General features: G+C 43.1%; 3 protein-coding genes across 4 annotated transcripts; 1 reads left to right on the top strand and 2 right to left on the bottom strand.

Moving 5' to 3' along the window:
* Positions 1-1,760: 1,760 nt before the first annotated feature.
* On the top strand, positions 1,761-6,282 carry LOC102722487 (choline transporter protein 1-like). Its single transcript, XM_006652975.3, has 10 exons — positions 1,761-2,127; positions 3,032-3,390; positions 3,527-3,672; positions 3,988-4,171; positions 4,291-4,364; positions 4,439-4,552; positions 4,678-5,034; positions 5,153-5,413; positions 5,563-5,790; positions 5,871-6,282. Exons 1-10 carry the CDS (start codon positions 1,913-1,915, stop codon positions 6,060-6,062), a joined length of 2,130 nt encoding a protein of 709 aa, XP_006653038.1. The 5' UTR covers positions 1,761-1,912; the 3' UTR covers positions 6,063-6,282.
* A 4,892-nt stretch (positions 6,283-11,174) lies between these two features.
* Positions 11,175-16,909, bottom strand: LOC102708715 (MLO-like protein 14). 2 transcript variants are annotated; one of them, XM_040522937.1, is made up of 16 exons: positions 16,570-16,909; positions 16,110-16,471; positions 15,513-15,570; positions 15,178-15,425; positions 14,907-15,023; positions 14,120-14,180; positions 13,835-13,929; positions 13,669-13,743; positions 13,419-13,504; positions 13,251-13,300; positions 13,121-13,161; positions 12,881-13,045; positions 12,762-12,797; positions 12,583-12,650; positions 12,426-12,486; positions 11,175-11,955 (listed from the first exon to the last, which is right to left on the bottom strand). In XM_040522937.1, exons 2-16 carry the CDS (start codon positions 16,260-16,262, stop codon positions 11,464-11,466), a joined length of 1,806 nt encoding a protein of 601 aa, XP_040378871.1. In that variant the 5' UTR covers positions 16,263-16,471; positions 16,570-16,909; the 3' UTR covers positions 11,175-11,463. The 2 variants fall into 2 exon arrangements, with proteins under 2 accessions (XP_040378871.1, XP_040378870.1); XM_040522936.1 differs by lacking the exons at positions 15,513-15,570; positions 16,110-16,471; positions 16,570-16,909 and having other exon boundaries at positions 15,178-15,223; positions 15,366-15,413.
* Positions 16,910-18,140: 1,231 nt separating this feature from the next.
* On the bottom strand, positions 18,141-22,693 carry LOC102708436 (endonuclease MutS2). Its single transcript, XM_040522983.1, is given in 6 exon segments — positions 18,141-19,037; positions 20,079-20,537; positions 20,649-21,173; positions 21,258-22,173; positions 22,297-22,571; positions 22,573-22,693. Coding segments are annotated over 6 exon segments (2,526 nt in total). The 5' UTR covers positions 22,618-22,693; the 3' UTR covers positions 18,141-18,731.
* Positions 22,694-23,517: the final 824 nt, after the last annotated feature.

The following is a 23,517-nucleotide window of genomic DNA, read 5'->3' as shown; positions in this document are numbered from 1 at the left end:
ATATATATATAAGAATCATTTATAATTTATAATGTGTCGTTTAACTTTTTTTTTTTCAGTCATCGATGAGCAGACGATGCTTCCCTTAGGATAGGTGGATCGGACCACAAAGGGGCACGATACTACACTACTAGCTTAGGGTAGTTGGATCGGGCTACTTCTCCTCCTCGTCGCCGTCGTTGACCTCCGTCTCGTCTCGTCTCGTCTCGTCCTCGTCGTCGGCGACTTCCGTCTCGTCCTCGGCATCATAACGGTAACCGTCAGCCATCTCCCGCGATCGATCAAGCCCGTAAACTCTCACACTCGAAACACTAGTTCGGATTGGCAAGATTCGGCCCGGCCCACAGACAAAGTGCAAAGTGATTAGTGTGTGGTTTAATAATTCAAAAAATGGGAATGTCTTGATTCGGAAATTGCAATTGTGAAATTGGATAGCCTTTTGCGTCCTTCAAAACCCTCATAATTTGGAATCATACACACACACACACATACTCTCTCTAAATGGGCCTGGCCAATTTAGAATCTTTCTCTAGGCCCAGTGGGCCAGAGCCAATTGAAGAGAAACAAGCTAATACTGATGTATTATTACACGTACCGCGTACGCTGGAATCTCCGTGCGTAGAGTACGGGGTCGCGTCAACAAGCTACTTGGCCTCTAAACAAGCGTTACAGTTACAGTCATTTAGCTACTACTGGGACAGGTAAACTGAAAGAGAAACAAGCTACTACTAATGTATTATTATACGACTTTGAATACAATGGACAGGGAATACAATGGCTTGCTTACAAAGACCTAATCTAAGTCAATACGATGCATCATTATCTATTCGTGTAATGTAATGTAAAGTACCAAATCAGATATACATGCTTATGCAATATTTGTACGTAGCCAACAAAAAAAAAAGACAACAATCTCTGTTCAGTAAAGGCCGGAAGACAAGGACATCTTTCTCATATTCCGCCGAAACCTTTTCTTGCTCATCGAAAAAAATTTTAAAAATGAAAAGAAAAGGCCTTTACTTGCCGTGTACCTTCGCTGTAATTAACGTGTTCAGCCCCGCCTCATGCATGCAGTGACGACGGCACCCACACGATTGGCCGATTCATTTGACCAGAACCAGCAACCCATATCAGCTGCGAGCAGGTAACCAATCCAGGCATTAATTAATCTCGCACATAATTGCGTTGATTACTCCATTGACCGTGGTTAATGAGGTACTAGTAGATAGACACTTTATCTGTTTTTTTCTGCGTTTAATTGTACCGAAATAAGTTGTTTAGTTCCCAAATTTTTTCCAAAACATAACATCGAATCTTTGGACATTTAAATGAACATTAAATATACATGAACATTAAAATTAATTATGCAGTTATATGGAAAATCGTAAAACGAACCTTTTGAGCCTAATTAGCACATGATTAGCCATAAGTGGTACAGTAACCCATGTATGCTAATGACGAATTAATTAGACTTAAAAAATTCGTCTCACGGTTTCTAGACGAAATCTAAAATTTATTTTATAATTAGACTACATTTAATAATTCAAATATATGATCTTACAAATCGATGTGATCATTCTCTGAAAAATTTTGACATCTAAACTACGCCCAAATTCGAGTAAAAAATTTGGACGAAATACATGTGAGTAGCAGTGAAATCGTAAAGAGAGAGTGAAAAAGGTTATTGGTTTGCTGCCGGTGCTCATCTCCTCCTTTTCACGCGCAGCTGCAGACAAAAGACAAAAAAAAAGCTGCTACTAGCGGTCACACTGACACTAGCACCAGTACTACCCATCACTCCCACCAGCCAGCTTGAGCTCGCTCACTTCCGCTCCGCCCACAGATCGCTCGGGGAAGCGCGAGCTAGCACGGGCATCGAATCGGAGCGAGCGCCAGAGGAAGGGGCCGGGGAATGGGAGGGCCGCTCGGCGCCATCATAGGCCGGCACCCGGCGGCGGCAGGCGGCGGGGAGGATGAGCTGGGAGGTGGTGGCGGCGGCGCCGGCGGCGGCATCATTCGGCACAACCGGAGGTGCCGGGATTTGGCCTTCCTCGTGCTCTTCGCGGCGTTCTGGGTCGCCATGATCGTCAACTCCAGCTTCGGATTCAACCAGGGCAACCCGCTCAGGTGACCCCGCCGCTAAGATTCGCCGATCTGTCTCGTCGGTTCTGCTTAATTTCGGTTCCCTGTAGCTTGCTGCTAAGAGCGTTTGTCTGGATAACTTTTGCTTTCGGGTAGTTCGTGGATGGGTGGTGAGGCCATTAATGCTGCTGTGCATTTTGAGCTGTTCTTCAGACACGAATTAATCAAGAACAGAGCTTTTTCAGGTGTTATTACGGGCTAAGTTCCTTGTTGGGGGTGTTTGGGTCTTTAGTGCATATGTCGACATTCTTGTTGAATTGTTAGTTTTTTTTTTTTTGGGCGTAGATCTTGGTCAATTCTTCAACTTGATATGTTTCAGACTGTCTCTAAACTGACATAAAAGTGGGAAAATGAGGGTTACTGTGTGGAACATTCAGATGACTTCTTAAGGTTAAATAATTTTGCTGATAGATCTTGCTTATTGTGGAATGGAACTTCTAGCTCCCGGCTTCATTATTTGTGCTGTGAAGCGAATATATTTTCTTGCTTTGTTTCAACTTCCAGCCGGATAGGTAAAGAAGCCCACTTTTGCTTTGCAGGGAGAAAATGCCCCTTTAGTGGTGTTATATATTACAGTTGTGTGGTCCTTGCCTCCTTGGAATTGTATTCCCTCCGAAAAATAAAAAAAACTTACAGCACAGCCTTAAAGCATTTGTGTTCCCTAAAAGCAATTCACACTCCAGTTATATATTATTAACCAAAACCCAATACCGAGTGCTGACCGAAAAGGAAATTTGCTTAGTAAAAAAAGAAAACCAGTGCTGTGCAGCTTTTACATCGCTATCATTTTAATGCTATTCAGACCTTGTGATGAATAACCATGCTATTTGGCGTATGCTGTGTGCGTATCTGACTAATACAAATGCTTAATCTTGCTTTGATCACACAGGCTTACTTACGAACTAGACTACAAAGGGAACGTTTGTGGCAGTAGGCATGGTGACCCGGATTTGCATGAGCTTGATGTTAGATATTGGATGAACCCAAACCAGGTGTACCAAAGCGGAGTCAAGGACAGCAAGATTAACCTTGCTGATGCCAAAGCCATCTGCCTGATGGAGTGTCCCATTCCAGCAGCAGATGGACTGAACTTTGTTTGTGATTATCCAGAAGGGGACATACGCCTCTCTGTCGATGATTGGATCAACAGGGACTATGATTATTTTGAGTTTCTCACACCAGATATGAGAAATAGTTCTCTTCAGTTGCAGGGTCCCTGCTACCCTGTCATATTTCCAAGTGTTAATGGTAACCTTTCCTCTGTAGCACTTTCATAGTTCCATTTGACTATTTTTGTGAGCATGAATTAAATTAAGGGCTTTACTTATTCATGTAATAAGTTTAAACAATGAGATAGCTGATCCAAAGTCTTTGCTCCCTACAGTCTTTTGGAGCTGCCAATATATTGCCCGAGCATCCAACGTCTCTTTGAAGCATTGGCAGCAGATGGGTGGTATCAACATTGATGAAAATATTCTTATAGATAAAACAATCCACAAGGCCATCAATTCTAAATCTGCAGTCTTGAAGGTTAATAAACTTCCAGGCACTGTTTTATTACCTGCATATTCCTTTTGTTGTCATACCATTCCTTCATTACTGTGAAGGTGACCAATGATCCAGTTATTAATCCATAGCTAATATTATTGCATTACGCTGCAGTAATAATATTCATCCTTAATTTTTTTTTCTTGAAAGCAGTTTTTATACTTGCTAGCAAATAGCAACTGAAATGAATAAGCATTTTGTACTATTCTGAGAAATTCCTGATACAGCCTGATCTATATGGCATCAGAGTCACATTTGGTCTTTAAAGATATTAATTACCTTTCTATTCATTTGCAGAGATATGTTGCGGACATTGGGAAGTCATGGCCTGTGTTAATTGTCTGTGGTGGACTGCTCCCTCTTTTCCTGTCAGCTATCTGGTTGCTTCTGATTCGTTATTTCGTTGCTGCCATGCCATGGATAACTGTATTTCTCTTCAATGCTCTAGTCATATCAGTTACTATGTTTTTCTACATTAAAGGTACAATTCACTATTTCAACTTTCAAGTCATAATTTCTAAGTATAGCAAGGAAACTTCCGTTGCATGCCATTTAACATGTTTCATGCATATTATCCTGATTATCTGGATTACTATTCAGCTGGCTGGTTAGGCAATGACCCCTTAACAGTTGTCATTGGTGAAAGTGATCCGTATGTTCACATAAGTGGGCGGGTAAGTGCATCCAGTTTTGTCGGCCTTTTCTAATATCCAGCTTCCTGTTGTCTGATTATTCATTTTCTTACTAGGAAATAAGCCACCTTCATGCTGCTACAGTGGTGATGACAGTAGTTATGATCATTGCGTTTCTGTGCTCCATAGCTATTGTCCGGCGTATACTGACAGCAACACCTGTCCTGAAGGTGACAGATCATTGGATGTACAAGCTTGATTATCGAACTATTTATACTTTATATGCGCAGAGGCTTGGCTGTGAAGAATATAGTTAAATGATTCCTAAATACTAACCACTATAAATTATCTTCAGGTCGCTGCAAAGGTCATTGGTGAAGTTCAGGCACTAATTATTTTCCCAGTAGTGCCATACTTTGTGCTTGCTATCTTTTATATGTTCTGGTTTTCTGCCACATTCCATCTCTTCAGCTCTGGTCAAGTTCTCCGAAATGATTGCAATACGGATTGTTGTTCATATGATCTGAAGTTAGGCAAAGTAAACTGTGACAACTGCTGTGGATACAGCATGCATTACACCCCTCATATTGGCGTTGCCATTTTTTTCCACTTATTTGGCTGTTACTGGGCAACCCAATTCTTTATTGCATGCTCTTCCACTGTTATCGCTGGATCAGTTGCTTCGTACTATTGGGCACGCGGTGAAATATCAGTAAGAACTTAAGAACCGGAACTTTAACCATATCTGAATTGAGGCACTTAAAATCTACTTTGTAATAGTTGTTAGCCTTTTGCACCTTCCACTGACCATTTGAGTTATTCCTATGCAGCATGAGATACCATTTGTTACAGTTGTTTCTTCACTGAAGCGGTTATTGCGATATAGTCTTGGATCTGTTGCTATAGGTTCACTTGTGGTATCTGCTGTTGAGTGGGTGCGGTTTATACTAGAATGCCTCCGACGCAAGTTGAAGCTAGTTGATTCTGCTCGTGAAAGCTGCTTTGGGAAAGTGACTTCATCCTCTTCCCAATGTTGCCTGGGCTGTGTAGACTGGACCCTCAAATCTGTAAATCGAAATGCCTATATAATGGTAAGTATACAAAAAAAATCCCAAACCAGTTATTTTCCTTTTTTGTGTTGGTATGGAAACAATGTCATCTGGAAATCATATGCTATTGTGCTGATGCTTCAATTGAATTCATTAGGCTTATCACTTATTCCCTTCTTTCGGTGTTGTAGATCGCTATTACTGGGAAGGGGTTCTTCAAAGCTTCTGTTCTCGCAACTGGTTTGATCATGAACAATATACTGCGGATCGGAAAAGTTAACGTCATCGGAGATGTCATCCTCTTCCTTGGGAAGCTCTGTGTGAGCTTATTCTGTGCGCTCTTTGCCTTTCTTATGTTAGACACTCACAAGTACAAGTCAGCACATAACAAGATATCATCTCCTCTTATTCCTGTGGTGGTAAGGCATTCAGACACTGCATTCTGCAAACTGACCAACGCCATTTCCTTTGCTAAGACCTAAATGCTGCTGCGCTGCAGGTGTCATGGGCACTTGGGTTTATAGTCGCCAAGCTGTTCTTCCAGGTCGTCGAGATGTCGATCGACACCATAATTCTTTCGTTCTGCCAAGACGCAGAAGAGCACCAGGGGAATGCGCAGTATGCTCCCCCTCTCCTCATAGAGACACTGGATGAACAGAATGAACTCCAGAGACTAACTCAAGGACCTTGATCTTTTCTTTCCGTTTTTCCCCTTTCTTGGAAGTAGAATTATATCGGAATGGAGACATGGAGTAGAAGCCTTATCATATTATAAATCATGTTGGTAGTGGCACTCTCATGTTCAAGTTTAGCGTGACCAATTCTCCTGGCCTGATCTAACGTATGTACCTTTTGCTAATACAATGTTAGTGAAGAAGGTTATATCTTGTCTCAATGTCTAAATATTCTTTTGCGCACGTCATAATTGTGTCAACCTCGTGCGCACGGCCCTCCTTGTCGCAGGTGCCGTTTCAAAATATAAACATTTCTATGCATTTACGTATTTTTTAAATAAACTGGTTCTAAAATATACATATTTTACAAATATAAAATGTTTATATACATTTTAAAATATATATATATTTGGAACGTTTCTTAAGAATGTTTATGTAAATTTTAAAAGATATATAGAAATGTTTATATTAAAATGGGGGAGTAGCTATTGTCCCATCTGAGTGGTGCTGCCCCGAGTAATAGCAACAGACCACGGTGTGGAAGGACCGCGGAGCCTACATCCTTTGCTTATTATTATACGTTAAAATCTAAATTTTAAAAATTAAATCTAAAATTAATTTCAAGTGTTATTTTATTATAAGTTTTACCTCTAACGGAATAAAAACACACGTATAAAAGTTTAGATATAAATTATATATATTTTTTGTTGTAATGATCGAATAAGGTCATTTAATATAATTAAGATAGAAGAAAAGGTTACCAGAAAAGTTTTACACATCTAGCTGTCGAGAAAGAATATGTACCAAAAACCAAACAAGTATAAATTATATTTTAATCGTTAATAATTAATTTCGTTTATGCCCTTGCACCCGCCGCCATTGTGGTGGATGCGGCGGCGCTCTCCGGCGAGGCACCGGCACGGCTGGGCCGGGTGTCGGAACTTTCTGAACCCTATTGGGATCTATTCTGGCCGTGTACTCGTACGGACAACATGAGCCGAAAAAGAAGCTACCCGCGACGGCATACGGAGTATAATCTGTGTATGGGGCCACGCATGATAAAACGGGCCGGGCCCGGACTCGTTGGTTTGCTGAAACGACTTGTGCTACATCGTGACGTTTTCTTCACCGATACAATTCGGGCTACAACTGCGTTGTCCCATTTTTTCTGCCAAAAGCCTGTCTAATTTGCGTCGGCCCGAATGAGCTTTCCTCGCCCGTTATGTTAATATCATTTATTTTTAAATCTATTTTTTCTATTCATCTTATTTAGTTTTTTTTAATGCAACTACGTAAAAATCATACTTAAAATATCCTGGAATAAAACAAATAAAAACAAAATAATTGTTACTTATATAATTTTTAATAAAACAAATGATCAAACGATATACCGGAAATCAAAATACGTCGACGTCACACTGACGCTAGATAGTACATGATATGCGCTAGCACAGGCAGAACTCGGGCCGGGCTCTGGCGTCGCCACCCATGCGCGCGCCTCTAGTCGCCTATTTAAATCCTCTGCATGCTCACCTCAGCTCCCTCCCAGCAATCTCCAAACCCAGCATCAACCCAGCTACCGGCCCGTACATACGTGCTCGCTCCTCGGCAAGCTAGCTAGCTACCATTTCAATTCGTGAGCGATCCATCGATCGATCAATGGATTCTTTCAGCATCCAGATCACGTCCAATGCGCCCGGAGCAGTGATCGCCGGCGACCAGATGGTCGACGCCGCCGGCCGCGTGAACGACGGCGACGAGAAGAAGCTGCAGCGCGCCCTGGTCGGCGGTGGCATCGCCAAGGCAACGGCCGCGCTCCTGCTCGCGTTCTTCAGGTCGCCGCCGCCGGGCGGCATGCTGCATAGCGCGCTGCTCTTCTACGCCTACTACGGCATACTGCTCGCCGTCGTCGTGGTCGGCGCGGCGGAGGTGGGTGCCGGCTACTGGGTCTCTCGTGATCCAGCCAACCGGCGGGGCGTCGGGAAGCTGATGGTCTGGCCCTCGGTCGTGTCACTCGTCATCGTCGCCGGTCTGGGAGGTTTCGCCGTCTTCAAATAGCCGCGCTAGCTTGTAATTTGTTGTGTGCCTATGTGCAACTGCGCTGAATTACTCTGATACATTTCTGTCCATCCAAGCTAGATATTCTTGCCGTTCTAGTTTGTTTTTACTGTCGATCAGTACTAAATCCTACACATTTGATAAGATGATCTTAGTAGTTTTAATTTGATGCCAAATGAATACTCCATTTGTTGTCAAATATTGTTCCTTTGAAACGAAATTTCTGTCAAAAATTGTTAATCCATCACCAGCAATCAACATGAGTGATGAGAGGTATGCAACCGTTGGGCCCAAGAAAATTTAGCACAACCATGATCTGAACACTCAGCTCAATCCATTTTGAGCCTCAGGGACCCAAATAGGCCCATCAATATATGGATCTCTGTACTCTTCGTGGCCCAGCTCAGTTAGCCCAGACATGGGCAAAGTATAAAATAGCCCTTCATTGCTGAGACGAGAACGGAGCGATGACCGGATGAGATGAGGATGTAGATGGTGCATTATCCCTTTTTGAACCTTTTTTTCTTTTGATTTTAAAACTAAATTGTCCCACATTTTATTTCCTTTTTGCCACATGAGTATAAAAGGCGTGACTAAATAGTACCGCCACATCAATTGAACTGTTGTGGTCAGGTGCCCGTTAATGCAATCTTATTTGTGCACGTTAATCCCACCAGCATAACTATAATCTGAAAATAAAGTGCAGAAATGCTTAGTTGTAAAAATAAAAAAAATGGATCAAATAAAAAACGCAGATGGCCGGAGAATAGATGACTCCTTGTTCCGCTATCGCCGTCGGTCAAAAGGTTCTACTAATTGTCAAAGGAGATCGAAGTGGTATAATTCATCCTGTCCAAATCGTTGCGTCCAATTGGAGGATTCGGTATCGGGCTCGGGCTCGGGCTCATATGTGCTAGCACCGTGCTAGGGCCATTTGCCGATCGATTTCTGAATTATAGACGACGATGGCTTTGGCCTCTGAATTAATTTCCCTTTCGTTGACAAATGACAATATTTTCTTGTCTTGACCTCATGGCCAGCTTTTCGTAATGAAACTCTTATTACTAGTAGTTGGCTCGGGCTCAGCGGGTTAGCATCTCAGCGTCTCTATCGGACGTTCCTTTTCGGTTCTTTTGACTAGCTATTAGTCGCACACACACAAAAAAACATATACTTAATTATACAACAAATATTACAAAAATGATAAATAGATTTATTTGATTTTTCAAAGAAACTTTTATGTACAAAATTTTCGCACAAAACGTTTCATTCAGTAGCTTGAAAAGCGTGATAATGAGTGGTTAATCTTGTTGGCTAGAAATGAACGAGGCCAATTTTTTTTCGTAGAGTAATCTCTGTGAGAGACTCTGACGAGTGTAGAACAACGCCGGGCTCGCGGGCTCTACCGGGCTCGGGCTCTTGCTGTCCGAACTCCTCCGAGCGCTTCTGCACGCGGCTCGCTTCGTGCCTAAATAAATAGCACCTCTCTTTGTCTTCTTCCTCGCATCCATTCCTTCTGCACTGCACCAAGTTCACCAGCTATTCTCTGCGAGTGTCCGGCCACTGCCGCACCGTCGATCGATCGAGCAATGGCCGATCTCGTCACCGTTCAGATTCCCCCCGCGCTGCCCGCATTGGCTGTCGACCAGATCATCGACGCCGCTGGGCCCGCGGACGCCGACGACGGCAACAAGAAGCTGCGCCGAGCTCTGGTAGGCGGCGGCGCCGGCAAGATCTCCGCGGCGCTTTTACTCGCCTTGTTCAGGTCGCCGGGCGGAGTGTTCGTCCACAGCAAGGTGCTCTTCTACGCATATTATGGGATTTTGCTCGCCGCTGCCCTGTTCGGCGCGGCAGAGGTGGCTGCCGGCTATTGGGTCTCTGCTTCCCCGAGCAACCGCCGGCGACGCATCGGGAAGCTTCTCGTTTGGTTGTCTGTGGTGCCGATTGTTGCCGTCGCCGGAGTTGGAGGTTTCGCCATGCTCAAGTAACCTTGTAAGCTACGTGCTTGTTCAGTTGTTCTTGCCAGTTTAAAGCAGCAGTATTTTGCTCAGTGTCAGTATTGGGATGTCTGAAATCTGAATGGCCATGCAATAATTGAGTTGATTTGTGTTTTCCTAGCGGCTTGGTAAAAGATTGGTGTGGTTTCTGCTCTGTACATGTTTGTTATTAATGAATTAATTTACCTGTATTTGATGGTCTCCGCATTGTTCAAATCAATTTGTGATTCGAGCATACATACAACGATCAAATCAGAGGTGCTAAGTTTGTCCTTGATGGCGACGAGCTCGCCGGAGACGAGGTCCGGAGAGTCGCCGGACCCAGTTTCGCACACCGCCGCTCGTAGTGCGCTCATCTCCGGCGTGGGAAAGCGCGCGTCTCCACTGTTTCTGGAGCTCGATCTTTGCGCGCCGCGGAGCAATGGCCCATGAAGGCCATTCTAATTTGGGCTGCCAACAATGGTAGCGACCAGAATTGGCCTATCTCAGCATATGCGTACGTGGGCCCTACAAGCCCAGTGACAACTTTAAATAGAAATTTTAAAAATCCTATCAGGATTACTTATTGGTACTCCACAAATTTCAAAATATAGCTACTTTAAGCTCTGGACTGGACTTCACAATGCTATCTGGATCAATATTGTTTATAACAATATACCACATCTATTTTTTAACTGTATTATTGACTTTTACATATATGTTTTGATTATTTGTCTTATTAAAAAATTATATAATTATTAATTATTTTTCACGATTTATTCTATTACTAAAGGTACTTAGCATGACTTATTGTCTTTTATATTTGCACAAATTCTTTTGAATAATATAAATGGTCGAACATTGACTCAAACGAAAACATCGTCAAATAGAAAAAAACTCATGGGGTATTATTTTAAATAAAAAGAACAGTAAATTATGATTATTTTTTAATGATAAATCTAGTAAATCCATTCCTACCTATTGGGTCCTTTTATTTATTTTATCAGTATATTGTAAAGGTAGAATAGAGGGAGTATTTTTTTTTCTTCCCTTTTTGGTGTGAAGAGAGAACAGCGAAGTTTCAGACAAACAATGCACTCAAGATCTAGCAATATACTCCACCTAATCGCCGTCGAAAGCTGGAACAAACGTCTCCAGCGATGACGCTTCAGCAATGGTTGATCCATGTACAAAGTCCGATATACTCCCAGGACTCCATTGAAACGAATTTTACAGGATTTTCGTAGGACAGTCGAAATCCTCTGAAAATTCTCCAAAATTCCTCCTATTCGAGAAGAGCCCCCAAACTGAATTTTTTCTCTCTCCCTTCCTACAGTTAAATTACATTATCTCACAATAATAATTCAGCTATGCACGTGTGCTTTCAGTTACGCGCGTCGCTCAGGCGTGTCGGCGTGCCGGCGCCGGAGCCACCCGCCGTCCGCGGCATCGACGCGAACCCGGGCATCGACGCCGACCTCGTCATGCCGCCGCCGCGGCTCGACGGCGACGACGGCGCCGACAGCGACGAGGGCTGCCGCTGGAGCAGCGCGTGCTGCGAGCTGCCCTGCGTCCGCAGGCCGGTCGGCGGCATCCCGACGACGGGTAGGTGATGGCACGGCGTGCCCGGCCTCGTGCTCCCGCCGCCGCCGCGCGTCTGAAGCTGGATCTTGAGGTACGGCCTCGACGGCGTGCTCTCGACGAACAGCTCGTCGTCATCCTCGTCGTCGAGGGAGCACACGGTGCTCGTCTCCGTGCGGATGGTGGAGTCGTCGCCGCGGTGCTTCCTCCTTCTCTTCCTCGCGTCCTTCCCCCACCCGTGCATGGTCTCTCTGATCCTTCGCGGGATCAGGGCAGCCTTGTACTTTGACCCCATCTGTTGTCGTACCAGCACAGTGCGATTAGTTCCATGTTTTGTGCAAAAACTAAACAGAAAGTTACAGCTACAAATGCGAATACTATATATCAAGGGGGTGATTGTTTGGGTTTTGTATCAAAAAAGTCAAACGACATATTTGTAAATAAAAAATAATTTGTAAATAAAACTTTTATATATGTATTCTTAGCGATCTAAAAGCCTACATTGAAAATAAACTTTGTGAAAAAAATCCTAAAATTAACTCCAAGTTTAGTGTTGAAAATTCAACTTTTGGCCTATAAAAATAAGCAAAAGCGAAAAAATGAGGGTAGATGTATAGTATTCACATTTGTCAGATAATGGGAGTAATCTCGGCCTCTGTAATTCATCTATATTGATCTTGCTAATAATTGAAATGAAAAGCTTTAGCAATGGTTTCTGTTCTAGTCTATGTAATCTGAACCTTTTTGGATATAAACAGGTTTTACCTGAGTGACAAGGGCATAAACAGGCAATGTGCTGTAACTGCACAGGAACTGCCCGGCAAACCTGAAATAGTACACCGAAATGCATTCTTTGTTATAGGCGGAAAAAAGAGGAAAAATGCAATATTGAAAAATTAGGTGGTTCTAAGAAGCTGCATACCCCAATATAAGCCGGCAATATACCAATAGGTGGTTCTTGATGAAGCATGAATCGTAACCAAATTGCCACTGCAGCATAATGATACAACTGTGTTAATACTTAGCTCACAGACTCTTATTACGCCACATCAATTTCCCCAAAAGTGTTGCCGTTAACACATATTGAGACAGAAGTCATACCCAGAACCAGAAGAAAGAAGCCAACTCAAATGAGTTCTGCAGCAAATAGCAAACCAAAGCGTATAAGTTCAGGCTTGCCCTTAATCCTTTTCAAAAATTAATTAGCAATGCAAATGTACCTGAAAGAGAATGAAATGGATCAGCCATAGGAGAAATTCTGGTTTCTTGAACCAAAAGAGATCATCCCTTGGCTTTATCCTTGGTCCATATGCATTCATCTTTGCACCCTCTGCTGTTAAAGTTGCTATGACATATTGCAGCTTCGCACCAACTAGAAGAACAAGCTGCACAACATCCGGTTTATGGTCAATACCATCATAACAAGCTATAGACTGTATGCAAAGCAAGCTACAACTTACAGTAACAGGAAGAATGGCTATCCAAAAGTACAGGTTCGATCCTGCAACAAAATAACCATGTATTATGCTGGATAAAGGGACAGAACTGTGACAGTAGTAAAAAATATAAAAGAAGTGGTTGAAACTTTACCATTGATGTTAAATAACATGAAAGCAATAACAAAACCCCACAGCAGTCCACTGCATAAAAAGAGTATATTTTCTGATCATATATCTCCAATGTGATAAATAAAACGGAGGTAACGTCCATAAACAAGCACATACAGATGAAAACAAAAGGGTGTACTATTAAACCAACCTCACTCCAACAATCTTCTCAAACTCCTCTTCCATTGAGCGTACCATGTAGTCATGGAAATCATATGTTGGTGCAAGATTGTGGTTCTGAAATCATTTTTAAGTCAAACAAAAGTGTACAGCTAGCAAGTTTCAACACAGAGCAAACCACCATATAGCAACGCAATTTAGAACAACGAAAACAGTATTATATCTACTCTTCGAAAAGACAAAAAACACACTCAATATGGCCATACACAATAACTGCTTACCATTATGAAACCCTTACGAAGGATAAGGTAATCTGCTCGAACAACAGATTGGCCAAACTGTGCGAGAAAACAAAACTGCATAGTAACATAACAAAAAACATAAGCTGTGTATACACAAAAGCCTTATGCCTCACATTAGCAACAATAATTATTTCCCTGAACATACCAGACACTTGATTGCAGTATTTTCACTCCAAGAGCGGAATGAATAAGATCTGCCAAGTGCTGGTTGCCTTCTAGTAGCTGATATATAGGCAATCTCTGTTAAAGGGAAATGACAACAGAAATGGTCAGATGTTGTTCCATTATAAAATACCAGCATGTCTTTACAAAGATAGTGCTGGCTTCCTCAGTATCACTTCCTTCTTGTAAGAAGTGTTGTACAGGATCTATACCTCATTATAAAATCTGATCATAACCAAAAAAAAAAAAAAATGAAAGGTACACTTACGAGAAAAAGATTCATGGTTATCCCTAAATGCTTCATCTTCCCATTTTCTCCAACTATGGATCTGCCACCATCCAAAGATTTAAGTATCTCGTTTACCCTTTTATACATTTATGTCAAAATAAGATAATGATAATAATAACATTAGGAAGCCAATTTTAACAGAAAACTTAGAATATAGTTTTAACATAGACAATCTAGATTTTGGAAGTAGATTATGAATCATCATGCAGAAGGAACAGAGGGATTAATGCATATAGGACGCAAAAATGGAGCAGACTTTTTCCAGAAAAGAAGACAATTTAAAATTCACAAGGTAATATTTAAATACTTCAAACAACAGGTGCACAGCTAATCCTCAAATCAATATAATGCATCAGTATATGTACATCATCAGATGTTTTATCTGTAACAAATTTATATATTCTAAATCTGGCCCATCATTATGGTGTGCTTAAGTAGTAAAGAGACACAAATTAATAAGCTTGAAAAATCTTAACCAGCAAACTTTAACAAAAGCTTCATTGATGCCTAGCAGGCAATGCCATTAGCTTGTTAGCCCTTCATCGAATTCATACATTGATTTGTCATGTAGCTTACATATAGTTACTATACTTTTTATAAAAGGGAAAATTGGTTTGGTGACATCCAAAAATACCATGTTTAGAAATAAACCACCAAAAATCGTCGGTAAAACTCAATATCAACAAAAGTTGCAAACGGTTTAGAGCAGTTTATAAAAAGTGTAACTCGTAACTGAAATGGAAATTTATAACAGCTTAGACAAAACCTTGAGTATAGCAAGCAGCATCGTCAAGCAACTGTATGTCACATGGGTTACTGCCATGACAAATATAAAGCGGTGCAGCTGCTCCAGACCCTCATGTGAAACAAATGACTCGTATCCCTGCACATGAAATGGACTTTGAAGTGCTAAAAGAAGGCGGGAAACCTAGCAAGACAATCAGTTGTGGCTATTCTTGCATTACTCAAGGCAATCTAACCGCAACATTTGTCATCCAACCCAATAAGTTCAGCAGTCAGAAAGTTAACAAACACACCTCAGGGCAAGTTTGATTATGATGGTAACGAGCTTTAAGGTTCCTCCTGAGCGAATGGTGCAGAATGACTTCAATTAGGTGCTTGCGTGCATTTTGTACACTATGCTTAGCCTTTATAGATTCTTCAACCTCTTCTCTGGTGCATGGGGAGAAATTACTGTTGTAGTACTTTGAATCAATGCATATACCTGAGATGATTCTTGACGTAGCTGCCAGAAGCAGAGATATGAAACCAAGCAACATCATTTCTACAGCAAGTCAGAGCAAATCATCAGTCCACCTTGCACAGCAGTCCAAGAAAAGTCAGCAAAAAGAACCAAATAACGGATGGCTACCTTCTTTCATCTTCTCCATTGCTTTGTGAAGTGGATTTCGGTGGGTTTTCTTCAACCACTGTACAGGTACAAGAATACTGTTGAGTTTTTTTTTCCCAACATAACGTGTAACTGAACAATCGATTGGAAGAAATATAATGCAGGTAGATATGTTCTAAGGTGTTGATAATCCCCATGTACCTTTTTTGCTACCTTCCTTATTGGAATTCAGAAATCTTGTAAAAAGACCAATGGGGAAGCCTTGGAAAAACTATAGGATTTCTTTTCCGTTTTAGAAGTACACAATCAATTCCGTATTGGTAAATAATGTAACTTCTTTGGATGTATTCATGTGTTACGAAGTTGCTTCCTTTAGAGCAAAAAAGAAAAGCTTATTGTTCATAGCTTGTTCCAAAACTCTGAAAGAGGAAGAAAAGCAACAAGATGCCCCAGACAGGACCGTGCGACTTGACCATACGTGTGCCAACATAACTATTAGACCATAAACGCAGTCTTCTCTCTAAAAGAAGAAAAAAAAAACACATACTGCAGAATTACTAAGGAAGTGACGAACAGATTAACATACTGCATTTATCAGTGAATATTCAGGGTACTCACATAGCTGAGACGATGGATGGAGCGCTCGATGAGCAGCGAGCCGGCGACGAGGAGAGTGAGCACGATGGCCACCGACCACGTCGGTGTCAGCGCCAGCGACCGCCCCTCCCCGGCGAGTGCGGCAGCTGCCGCGGCCCCCTCGCCTTCGGCCATCTTGTTTTCTTTTCCCCCTCTCTCCCTGATGAGCAACTGCTCCTGTTCTTCCCCAGTACTCTGTCTCTAATGCAGGCACTGCATTGCAATTGCCGCCATGAGAGGAGCTCAAGGATCAAGAACAGACCAAGAAACCGCAGCAATATGCAGGAGTTGGATTCAAAGGCTCGTCTTTTCCCAGCTTCTTGGCATGGGATGCAGCTATGCCGCTGCATTACATTGCTAATTTGCCATTAGCATCAAGCGGAGCAAACCCTGGACATGAAAGAAAGAAAAATAGGGATCTCGGGGGAGGAGAAAGGAGCACCAATATTTTTTCTTCAGCTTGATTACTTTATGCTGCCCTTTGCTAAGTTTAGGCTGCTGCGTTTTGGACCTTGTGGGGAGGAGGGAATGGTGAAGGCAAGACCTTGTCGCCCAACACCACCACTTCTTCCTCGTTACGTCAAAGAACTCATCAACCCTTCAACTAACCAGATGAGCTAGCTCGCTAGCTAGCTAGGAGATAAGGAGTGAAGAGACAAAACACAACACAAGAACAAAAATCCTTGGAGCTTGTAGAAAGCAGAAGAGAGGAGCAAAACTGAAAGGAAAAGAACAGAAAGCCCCAAACTTGTCCCGCTTTCTTGGATGGGTTCCCCTTTGGGAGCTTGTGTACTAGGAGATCAAGGGAGGGAAGAAAAGGACGTTTGCTGCAGCAGCAACAATCGTCTGCATCACCAGCTCCAGCTGCGAGCTGAGAAGAGGAGCAAAATGCCACTGGAAAGAACTGTCCAAATTGCCAGCCAAAAGGGGATCTTGAATAGACTAGTACCACTGTCTACTACCACTGCTTAGAACTGTCATTTTGTTATTTTCCATCCATGATTCGCTGTTGCTGATGACACAGCTGAACTAAACAAAATAAATTATGCAGGAGCACTGTGCTAAGATGAGCAGGAGGCAAGAAGATTCGAGGGGGGCTCCTCTCCATCATCCTCGCTGCTTGGCAAGTACAGAGGTCTCTGACACCACCACGAGGCACATGAGCCAACGTTCGGCTGACAGGTGGGGCCCCGGATGGGCGGGACCAGAAGGTCGGCGTCGCTGCATGTGCATGTGGTTGGGGAGGGGATACGTGCTTCGGCTGTCCGGCATGGCAGTTGGAGAGGTGATGCGCAATTAAGGAGGTATTTGGATTTTCTTTTTTTCCAAAGAGGAAATGAACTTGAATTTGGGTATAATTCGTGCGTTTTTTCGCTTGCTTAATTACCTCAGAACCATACGAACACCATCAGCTTGCTGTTCAATGTGCACTGTAATTCTGCCGGGATTTGATGCGAATGGGCCTAAGTTTTCTTGAACCCTGATAACATATACTGCATATGTTTTTCTCCAATGGCAACTATGGCAACTATGAACCTCGTATTTTTGTTTCTGCTTAGACTTATAAGCCAAAAATTAAATTTCAGTCTTAAATATGAAATAGATTTTAGGGCCTTTTTATCCCAGTTTAGTTTCTAGCATTGACTATTAGATCACTAATAACACATATATAAGATTTTTATTCATAGATTGTTTTTCATTTATAAATTTCTCGTTTGGCTATATATATTACATGTCATGTTCAGCTTTGCATGTACTGGTCTTAAGCATGTGTATGGGTCTCATTCAATTTCAATGGCATAGCACAGCATCTGACCTGTAGTTAAGCAGCTTAATTAATTCTGCAGTGCCCAAAGTTACGTGTATTATACTTCCCTGGACACTTTAGGTTGCCTAACAGCTAAAAGCATTGCACAACTATGGATATGGCTTGTGAGCAATTGGTAGCAGTAAGAACAACTCACCGTATAAAATCCAGGTACCCATTGCTGAAAAGAGAGCTTAGCGCATGTGCATTGCATCCAGCCCCTTCCTTTACGATTTTGTAGGACACAGTGCTGATTCACATTTGCCAAGGCCATTTATCAGATCCCAACGCATGCACACCGGCTGGCAATCAGCAGCCACCCCAACAGCATCATTTAAGAGCGACTCATCTAACAACTGATCCCTTCCATAATACAGTTACAATGCAATGATCTGGACAAACCGGACAATCGTTTTCAACTGCAGAACAAATTGTATGCATGTGTAGTTTTATAGTTTATATGTACGGGGATCTGTCTCAAGTACTACTTGTGAATATTTTCACCGGTACAAAACTATGCATACTCCTATCTGCTATGGATTAAAAAGTCAAAGGTAACACATGCAAGAATTCGTACTCACGGGCAAATCTTCAATGTGACCACTGTGCATTGTATCAGCTTCAAGCTCCATTAGTTCCTGGGCCATCTTGTCCACATCAGTTGTCACATGGCAACCATCGCTTCGATTATCTCACGCGGCATGCCATGCTGTATAATCTACTAGCTAGTATCTTGCAAGTGTGGATAAGACGATCTTGTCGTAAGTTTTTCATATAGCCATATCATGATGATGTGCTTATTCGATGTAGGCGACGGTGCAGCCGTAGTTGAGAGGGCTCTCGTCTTCGAACTTGGCTACTCGAGGATGCTTTCGCAGTATATCAAGGGCACACTCCTTGACAGCTCCAGTGCCCATGCCATGAACCACAAACAAGACCTGGTAGGATCTGCACCCGTCAATTGCCATCTGAAGCTCATGGGATGCCTCAGCAACTCTCATTCCCCGAAGATCTACGGTGTTCTTGGATGTTTGCACGACTGGGCCAAAAGAGACATTGACATCTTGGTTGGCCTCTACTGATGATCTTTTAGATGTTCGCCCCTGATATAATAGATCGGTCAGAACAAGGCATAGTGGTGTCGAAAAAAGATCTAGGCCACACCACAACAGTCAACAATTTGGAGTTGTTGACCATATCAATCATAAGCTGCCGAGGTATGATAGTAGATTCAATTAAGGTGCATGCACGAATCTTTCATGGACCATTGACTGCCCAGCTGGCTTGTTATCAATATGTTGCATCTATCCAAACTAAAGTAAAGAACATCAATACTTGCAAGTCAGATTAATTCAATGCACACTGTAGGATGCAAGCTAACTTGGTTTCCCTGAATTGCCATGTTAATATGCAACGTGTTGCACAGAATGAATCCCAGCGCAAGTATTAAAGAAAAATACCACATCAGTCTATAGTAGTATAGTGACATGAAGCCCAATTCAATCATGACTCATATATTGGCCCAGAGTTGACTCACTATGCTATATAAACTGGATACACTTGCCAGCAGTCCGTAGACCAGATTGGCTGGGTTAAGAACACAGTCGTGTCTATGCTACACGCGGGAGCAGGTGGGGACGGCTAAAGAAACATCCCTTACTCAATTCATAGCCCATACCTATACTTGACATCTGTTGCTATTTGGAATTATGACAATCACAACAGTAGTTACGAGACATCTGTTGCTATTTGGGCCACGTTCGGTTGTGGAGGAGGCAAGCTAACTTAGCCTAGCGCGGAAAACGGAGTAATAGATTAATATATTATTAATTAATTATTAATTATTAAAAAAATATGAAATAGATTAATATGATTTTTTAAAACAACTTTCCTATAGAAAATCTTTGCAAAAAATACACCGTTTAGCAGTTTGGGAAGCGTGCGTATGGAAAACGAGGCGGTAAGTTAACTAAGGGGGAGCAAACGAACGCGGCCTTGGTTCGTTCTACTTCTACCACACTTATCATTAAACAATTTCTTTTAAAAAAAACCTTCTACGTCAGATTGATCTCTAACATTCCAAACAGACTACGGTCAATGTTAACATATAATTATCACTAACATAGGGATGATGCAAAGCATACCTTTGCTTTTACAGGAGAGGAAGCTGGCGTGTCCTTTGTGCCTCTTTGGACAAGCTTCATCTTGTTTCCTTTGACACGGACCTTTATTTTTCCATACTGAACCATACAGCTACCATCCTCCCCAAGTGTCTCAACAACACTAGCCATACTACCTCCTCCCAGGCCCTCAACGTACACTTTGTCTCCAATATCTGGAACATATGAGCCCTCGTTTTCTTCATCAGTGAAAGTAAAATCAGTTGGCTGATGAGCAGCAGCCAATGAAGCAGTGGCAGCTTCAGCTTTCCTCATTAGTGAATTGTATTGTTCAAGTTCTGAGTTCTTGAGTTGAACCTCTAAGTTCTTGATTATTTGGTCCATCTGAGACTTCACAAACTTTAACTCTTGCTGCACCTTTTCAGACTCTGTTGCCCTTAAAGCTGCTACTCGACTATCCAGATCATCAGCTTCAGAGCGAATCTTCATATTCAAAATTTTATCAAGTAAGATTTCAAGGAAATCACAAAGAGAATCCTTCTACATAAATACAATAGCAAAGTCAAAAGCATATCAAAAGTAAAATATATGGACCTCATTGTACAGTCTCTGAACATCTGAAAGAACAGATGCAGCTTCATTTGCCTGAGACTCCAGTAGTTTTCTTTCATCTAGCAAAGACCCATAGAGTAAACCTTGGCGTTCCTTTTGTTTGTCAGGCAATAGTTTCTCGACCCATTCTTGTGCACGAGCAACCACCTCCTGATTAAAACCAATGGACTTGGCAATACTGAGTGCATTTGAATTACCGGTACTGCCCCATAAGATCCGATATGTTGGTTGTAGAGTTTTCAAACAAAATTCCATAGCAGCATTCTCAAATCGATCGTCGACAGATCTCAGACGACTTAGATCAGCATAATGAGTTGTCACAATGGCGAGGTTAAGTTTATTAGCAAGATACTTCAAGATGCTTGTTGAAAGGGCTACACCTTCTGATGGATCTGTACCACTGCCAATCTCATCAATAAGAACCAGAGAATCTTTTGATACAACTTGTACAATCTTGCGAAGCCGTGATATGTGCCCACTGAAGGTAGAGAGGTTATGCTCCAGCGACTTCAATCCAGAAAACAGTTTGAATGAATAAGCATATTGTCCCGCAATTGATTAGAGAAATTCTCTTCAAAAGACAGAGACTACCTGGTGGTCACCAATATCTGCAAGAACTTGATCGAACCATGGAAGCCTAGGCCTTCCTTTGGCTGGGAAGAACATTCCAGCCTTTGACATCAGAGAGGCCAACCCCAAGGTCTTCATAGTGGCAGTTTTGCCTCCAGTATTAGGTCCAGAGATCACAACTATTCTAGTATCACTTCTCACCTGCATGTCCAATGGAATAGGCATTGGAGAGACATGATGTTCATTAGAAAGCTGTCCTTTCTCCGCTTCAGATGATTCTTTTACCATGCTAAGAGACTGTTCAAGAAGTAAAGGGTGCTGAATGCCCTCAATGAAAATCGAACATTCAGTGTTTGGATCCAGCCGAGTACCACTATCCCTGTCAGTAAAATCTGGCCTCACACCATTTATCCACAGAGCGTATGAACCTCTGGCACAAGCCAGATCCAGTTCCAATATTTTCCCCATCAAATGCATGATCTTCATTTCGGAGTCAGCTATTCTTGAAGTAAGTAGACCCAATATTGCTAATTCCTCAGCTCTTTCATCACCAGAGAGCTTTACTTCCATGTTGTTCAGCTTGATGGCATCCCTTGGCTCCATAAAATATGTTGCACCAGAGCCACTGGAACTCAAAACAATCCCACCAGGGACCAGATGCTTGTGTGAAGCTTTAACACCAACACACATCCTAGAGCGGCGCTTAGTGACAACAGGGCTATCAATCCCGCCACTCTGGAAGATTTTTGTGGATGTATCTCTCAATAGAGATTCTAACATATCAATATTCTTCCTCCTCTCCTTGCGGATTGTTGCTAGTTCATCGCTGGCCCGATCAAGGACCACCGAAAGAGTGGAATCAAGGCAGAATTCTATCCTCTGCACAAGTTCTGTCAAGAAGTCACAATCTTTCAATATATCCAGAAGAGGAGAGTAGCTGCAGGACAGGAGTGCCAATCAAAATTATACTCACAGTTACAACCATAAACTCGAAATTATCAATGATGCATTCAATTTAGCTCAGTGACACGCAATTCAGTTTAAGGGGCAACTTCCTTACCTCCTCCCGTCTGGTGTCTCCTCTGAGAGCCTCTTCAATTGGTCGAACACCCCGCGTGCAGCACGGATGCTGCGCCCAACTCCACATATCTCCCTCACCGCAAGCAGCCGACCACCAGCCGCTGCGGCGATGACCGCAGACACGTCCTCCACGCCACCGAAATCTAGCGGAGCCGACAGCGTCACCGCCGCCGCCGTCTGTTCCAGCAGCCGCTCGCTCTCCTCCCGGCTCCACCCGACGGGCACCCGCCCCTCTCCACACGCAGCGCGCCCCGCTGCGGTGGAGGTGAACTCGGCCAGCCGCGCGCACACGCCGCCCCATTCCAGGGCGGCCTCCGTCTCCAACCGCATCTGCCTCGCCTCCGGAGTTTCCGCCGAGACAGGCGACGTCAGGGCTTGGGAGGCGGCGGCGGCGATCCTGAGGCGTAGCGGAGGAAACCGCGCATTGCAGACGAGGCCGGCCCTAGAAGAGGGGATAGCCACCGGGAGCAGGAGGAGGTTGGGTTTCGCGGTGGCGGCCATGGCCACAGAAGCGGGAGAGCTCGGCTTGGCTTCCCCGCTGGGAAGTTCGCCTTATCCTGGTTTGTTCACGTGGAATACCGCTTTCGTGTTGACTTCACGTATTCGCTAATTACGCTTTCATGTTGCTGCCTCCGTCCAGCATTTGAACTTGAAAAAACTTTTTTATCTTGGTTATATACTTATGTTTATAAGTTTAATTTAAAATTTTAAACTTAAATTAAATTTAAACCGCTTATTTGACTCTTGTACGAAGGCTATCTACCAAAATAACCCCATTTTTTCAATTTGATTATTTGACCTTGTTTCTGTCGCATGACCCTTTTTTTCGTACGCCATTAGGGTTTTATGTGGCTGGCGCGCGAAGGTGACAGTGAGCAGCGGCAGTGTATAACGCGAGGAGAGCCAGCGGGAAGACATGGCAGTGGTCGCGCACGAGGATGCAAGGGGGTGGAAGAGAGACGACGCCGGCCGCTCACGAGGAGGTCACAAAAGAAAGGCGATCATGACTAGAGGTGAAGGGGCGGGTGGACACGATGGCCACGTACTGGGCTGGAGAGAGACAGCGGTAGCGACGCGACAACAAGCGCTATGCTGGCAACACGGTGACGGCACCCAATAAAAGCGCAACGGCACATGACGATGCACGCATGTACGAGCACAGGCAGTCCCTGGCCTTTGGCTCGACCGAGTGTGAAGAGAA

Source organism: Oryza brachyantha, chromosome 4 (assembly GCF_000231095.2).
Source record: "Oryza brachyantha chromosome 4, ObraRS2, whole genome shotgun sequence".
In the NCBI taxonomy this organism is placed as follows: domain Eukaryota; kingdom Viridiplantae; phylum Streptophyta; class Magnoliopsida; order Poales; family Poaceae; genus Oryza; species Oryza brachyantha.
Note: the sequence above shows the minus strand (reverse complement) of the source record. Positions and strands in the feature narration are given on the sequence as shown.

What these genes read in the sequence shown, in the direction of transcription:
- LOC102722487 (XM_006652975.3), top strand. Translation starts at nt 1,913, where the DNA reads ATGGGAGGGCCGCTCGGCGCCATCATAGGCCGGCACCCGGCGGCGGCA. An exon ending in AACCAGGGCAACCCGCTCAG is followed by an intron (nt 2,128 to 3,031) that starts GTGACCCCGCCG and finishes TTGATCACACAG; the next exon opens with GCTTACTTACGAACTAGACT. An exon ending in ATCGAAATGCCTATATAATG is followed by an intron (nt 5,414 to 5,562) that starts GTAAGTATACAA and finishes TCGGTGTTGTAG; the next exon opens with ATCGCTATTACTGGGAAGGG.
- LOC102708715 (XM_040522937.1), bottom strand. Translation starts at nt 16,262, where the DNA reads ATGGCCGAAGGCGAGGGGGCCGCGGCAGCTGCCGCACTCGCCGGGGAG. An exon ending in AATGGAGAAGATGAAAGAAG is followed by an intron (nt 15,426 to 15,512) that starts GTAGCCATCCGT and finishes GACTTGCTGTAG; the next exon opens with AAATGATGTTGCTTGGTTTC. An exon ending in ATACTGCAATCAAGTGTCTG is followed by an intron (nt 13,744 to 13,834) that starts GTATGTTCAGGG and finishes GTTACTATGCAG; the next exon opens with TTTTGTTTTCTCGCACAGTT.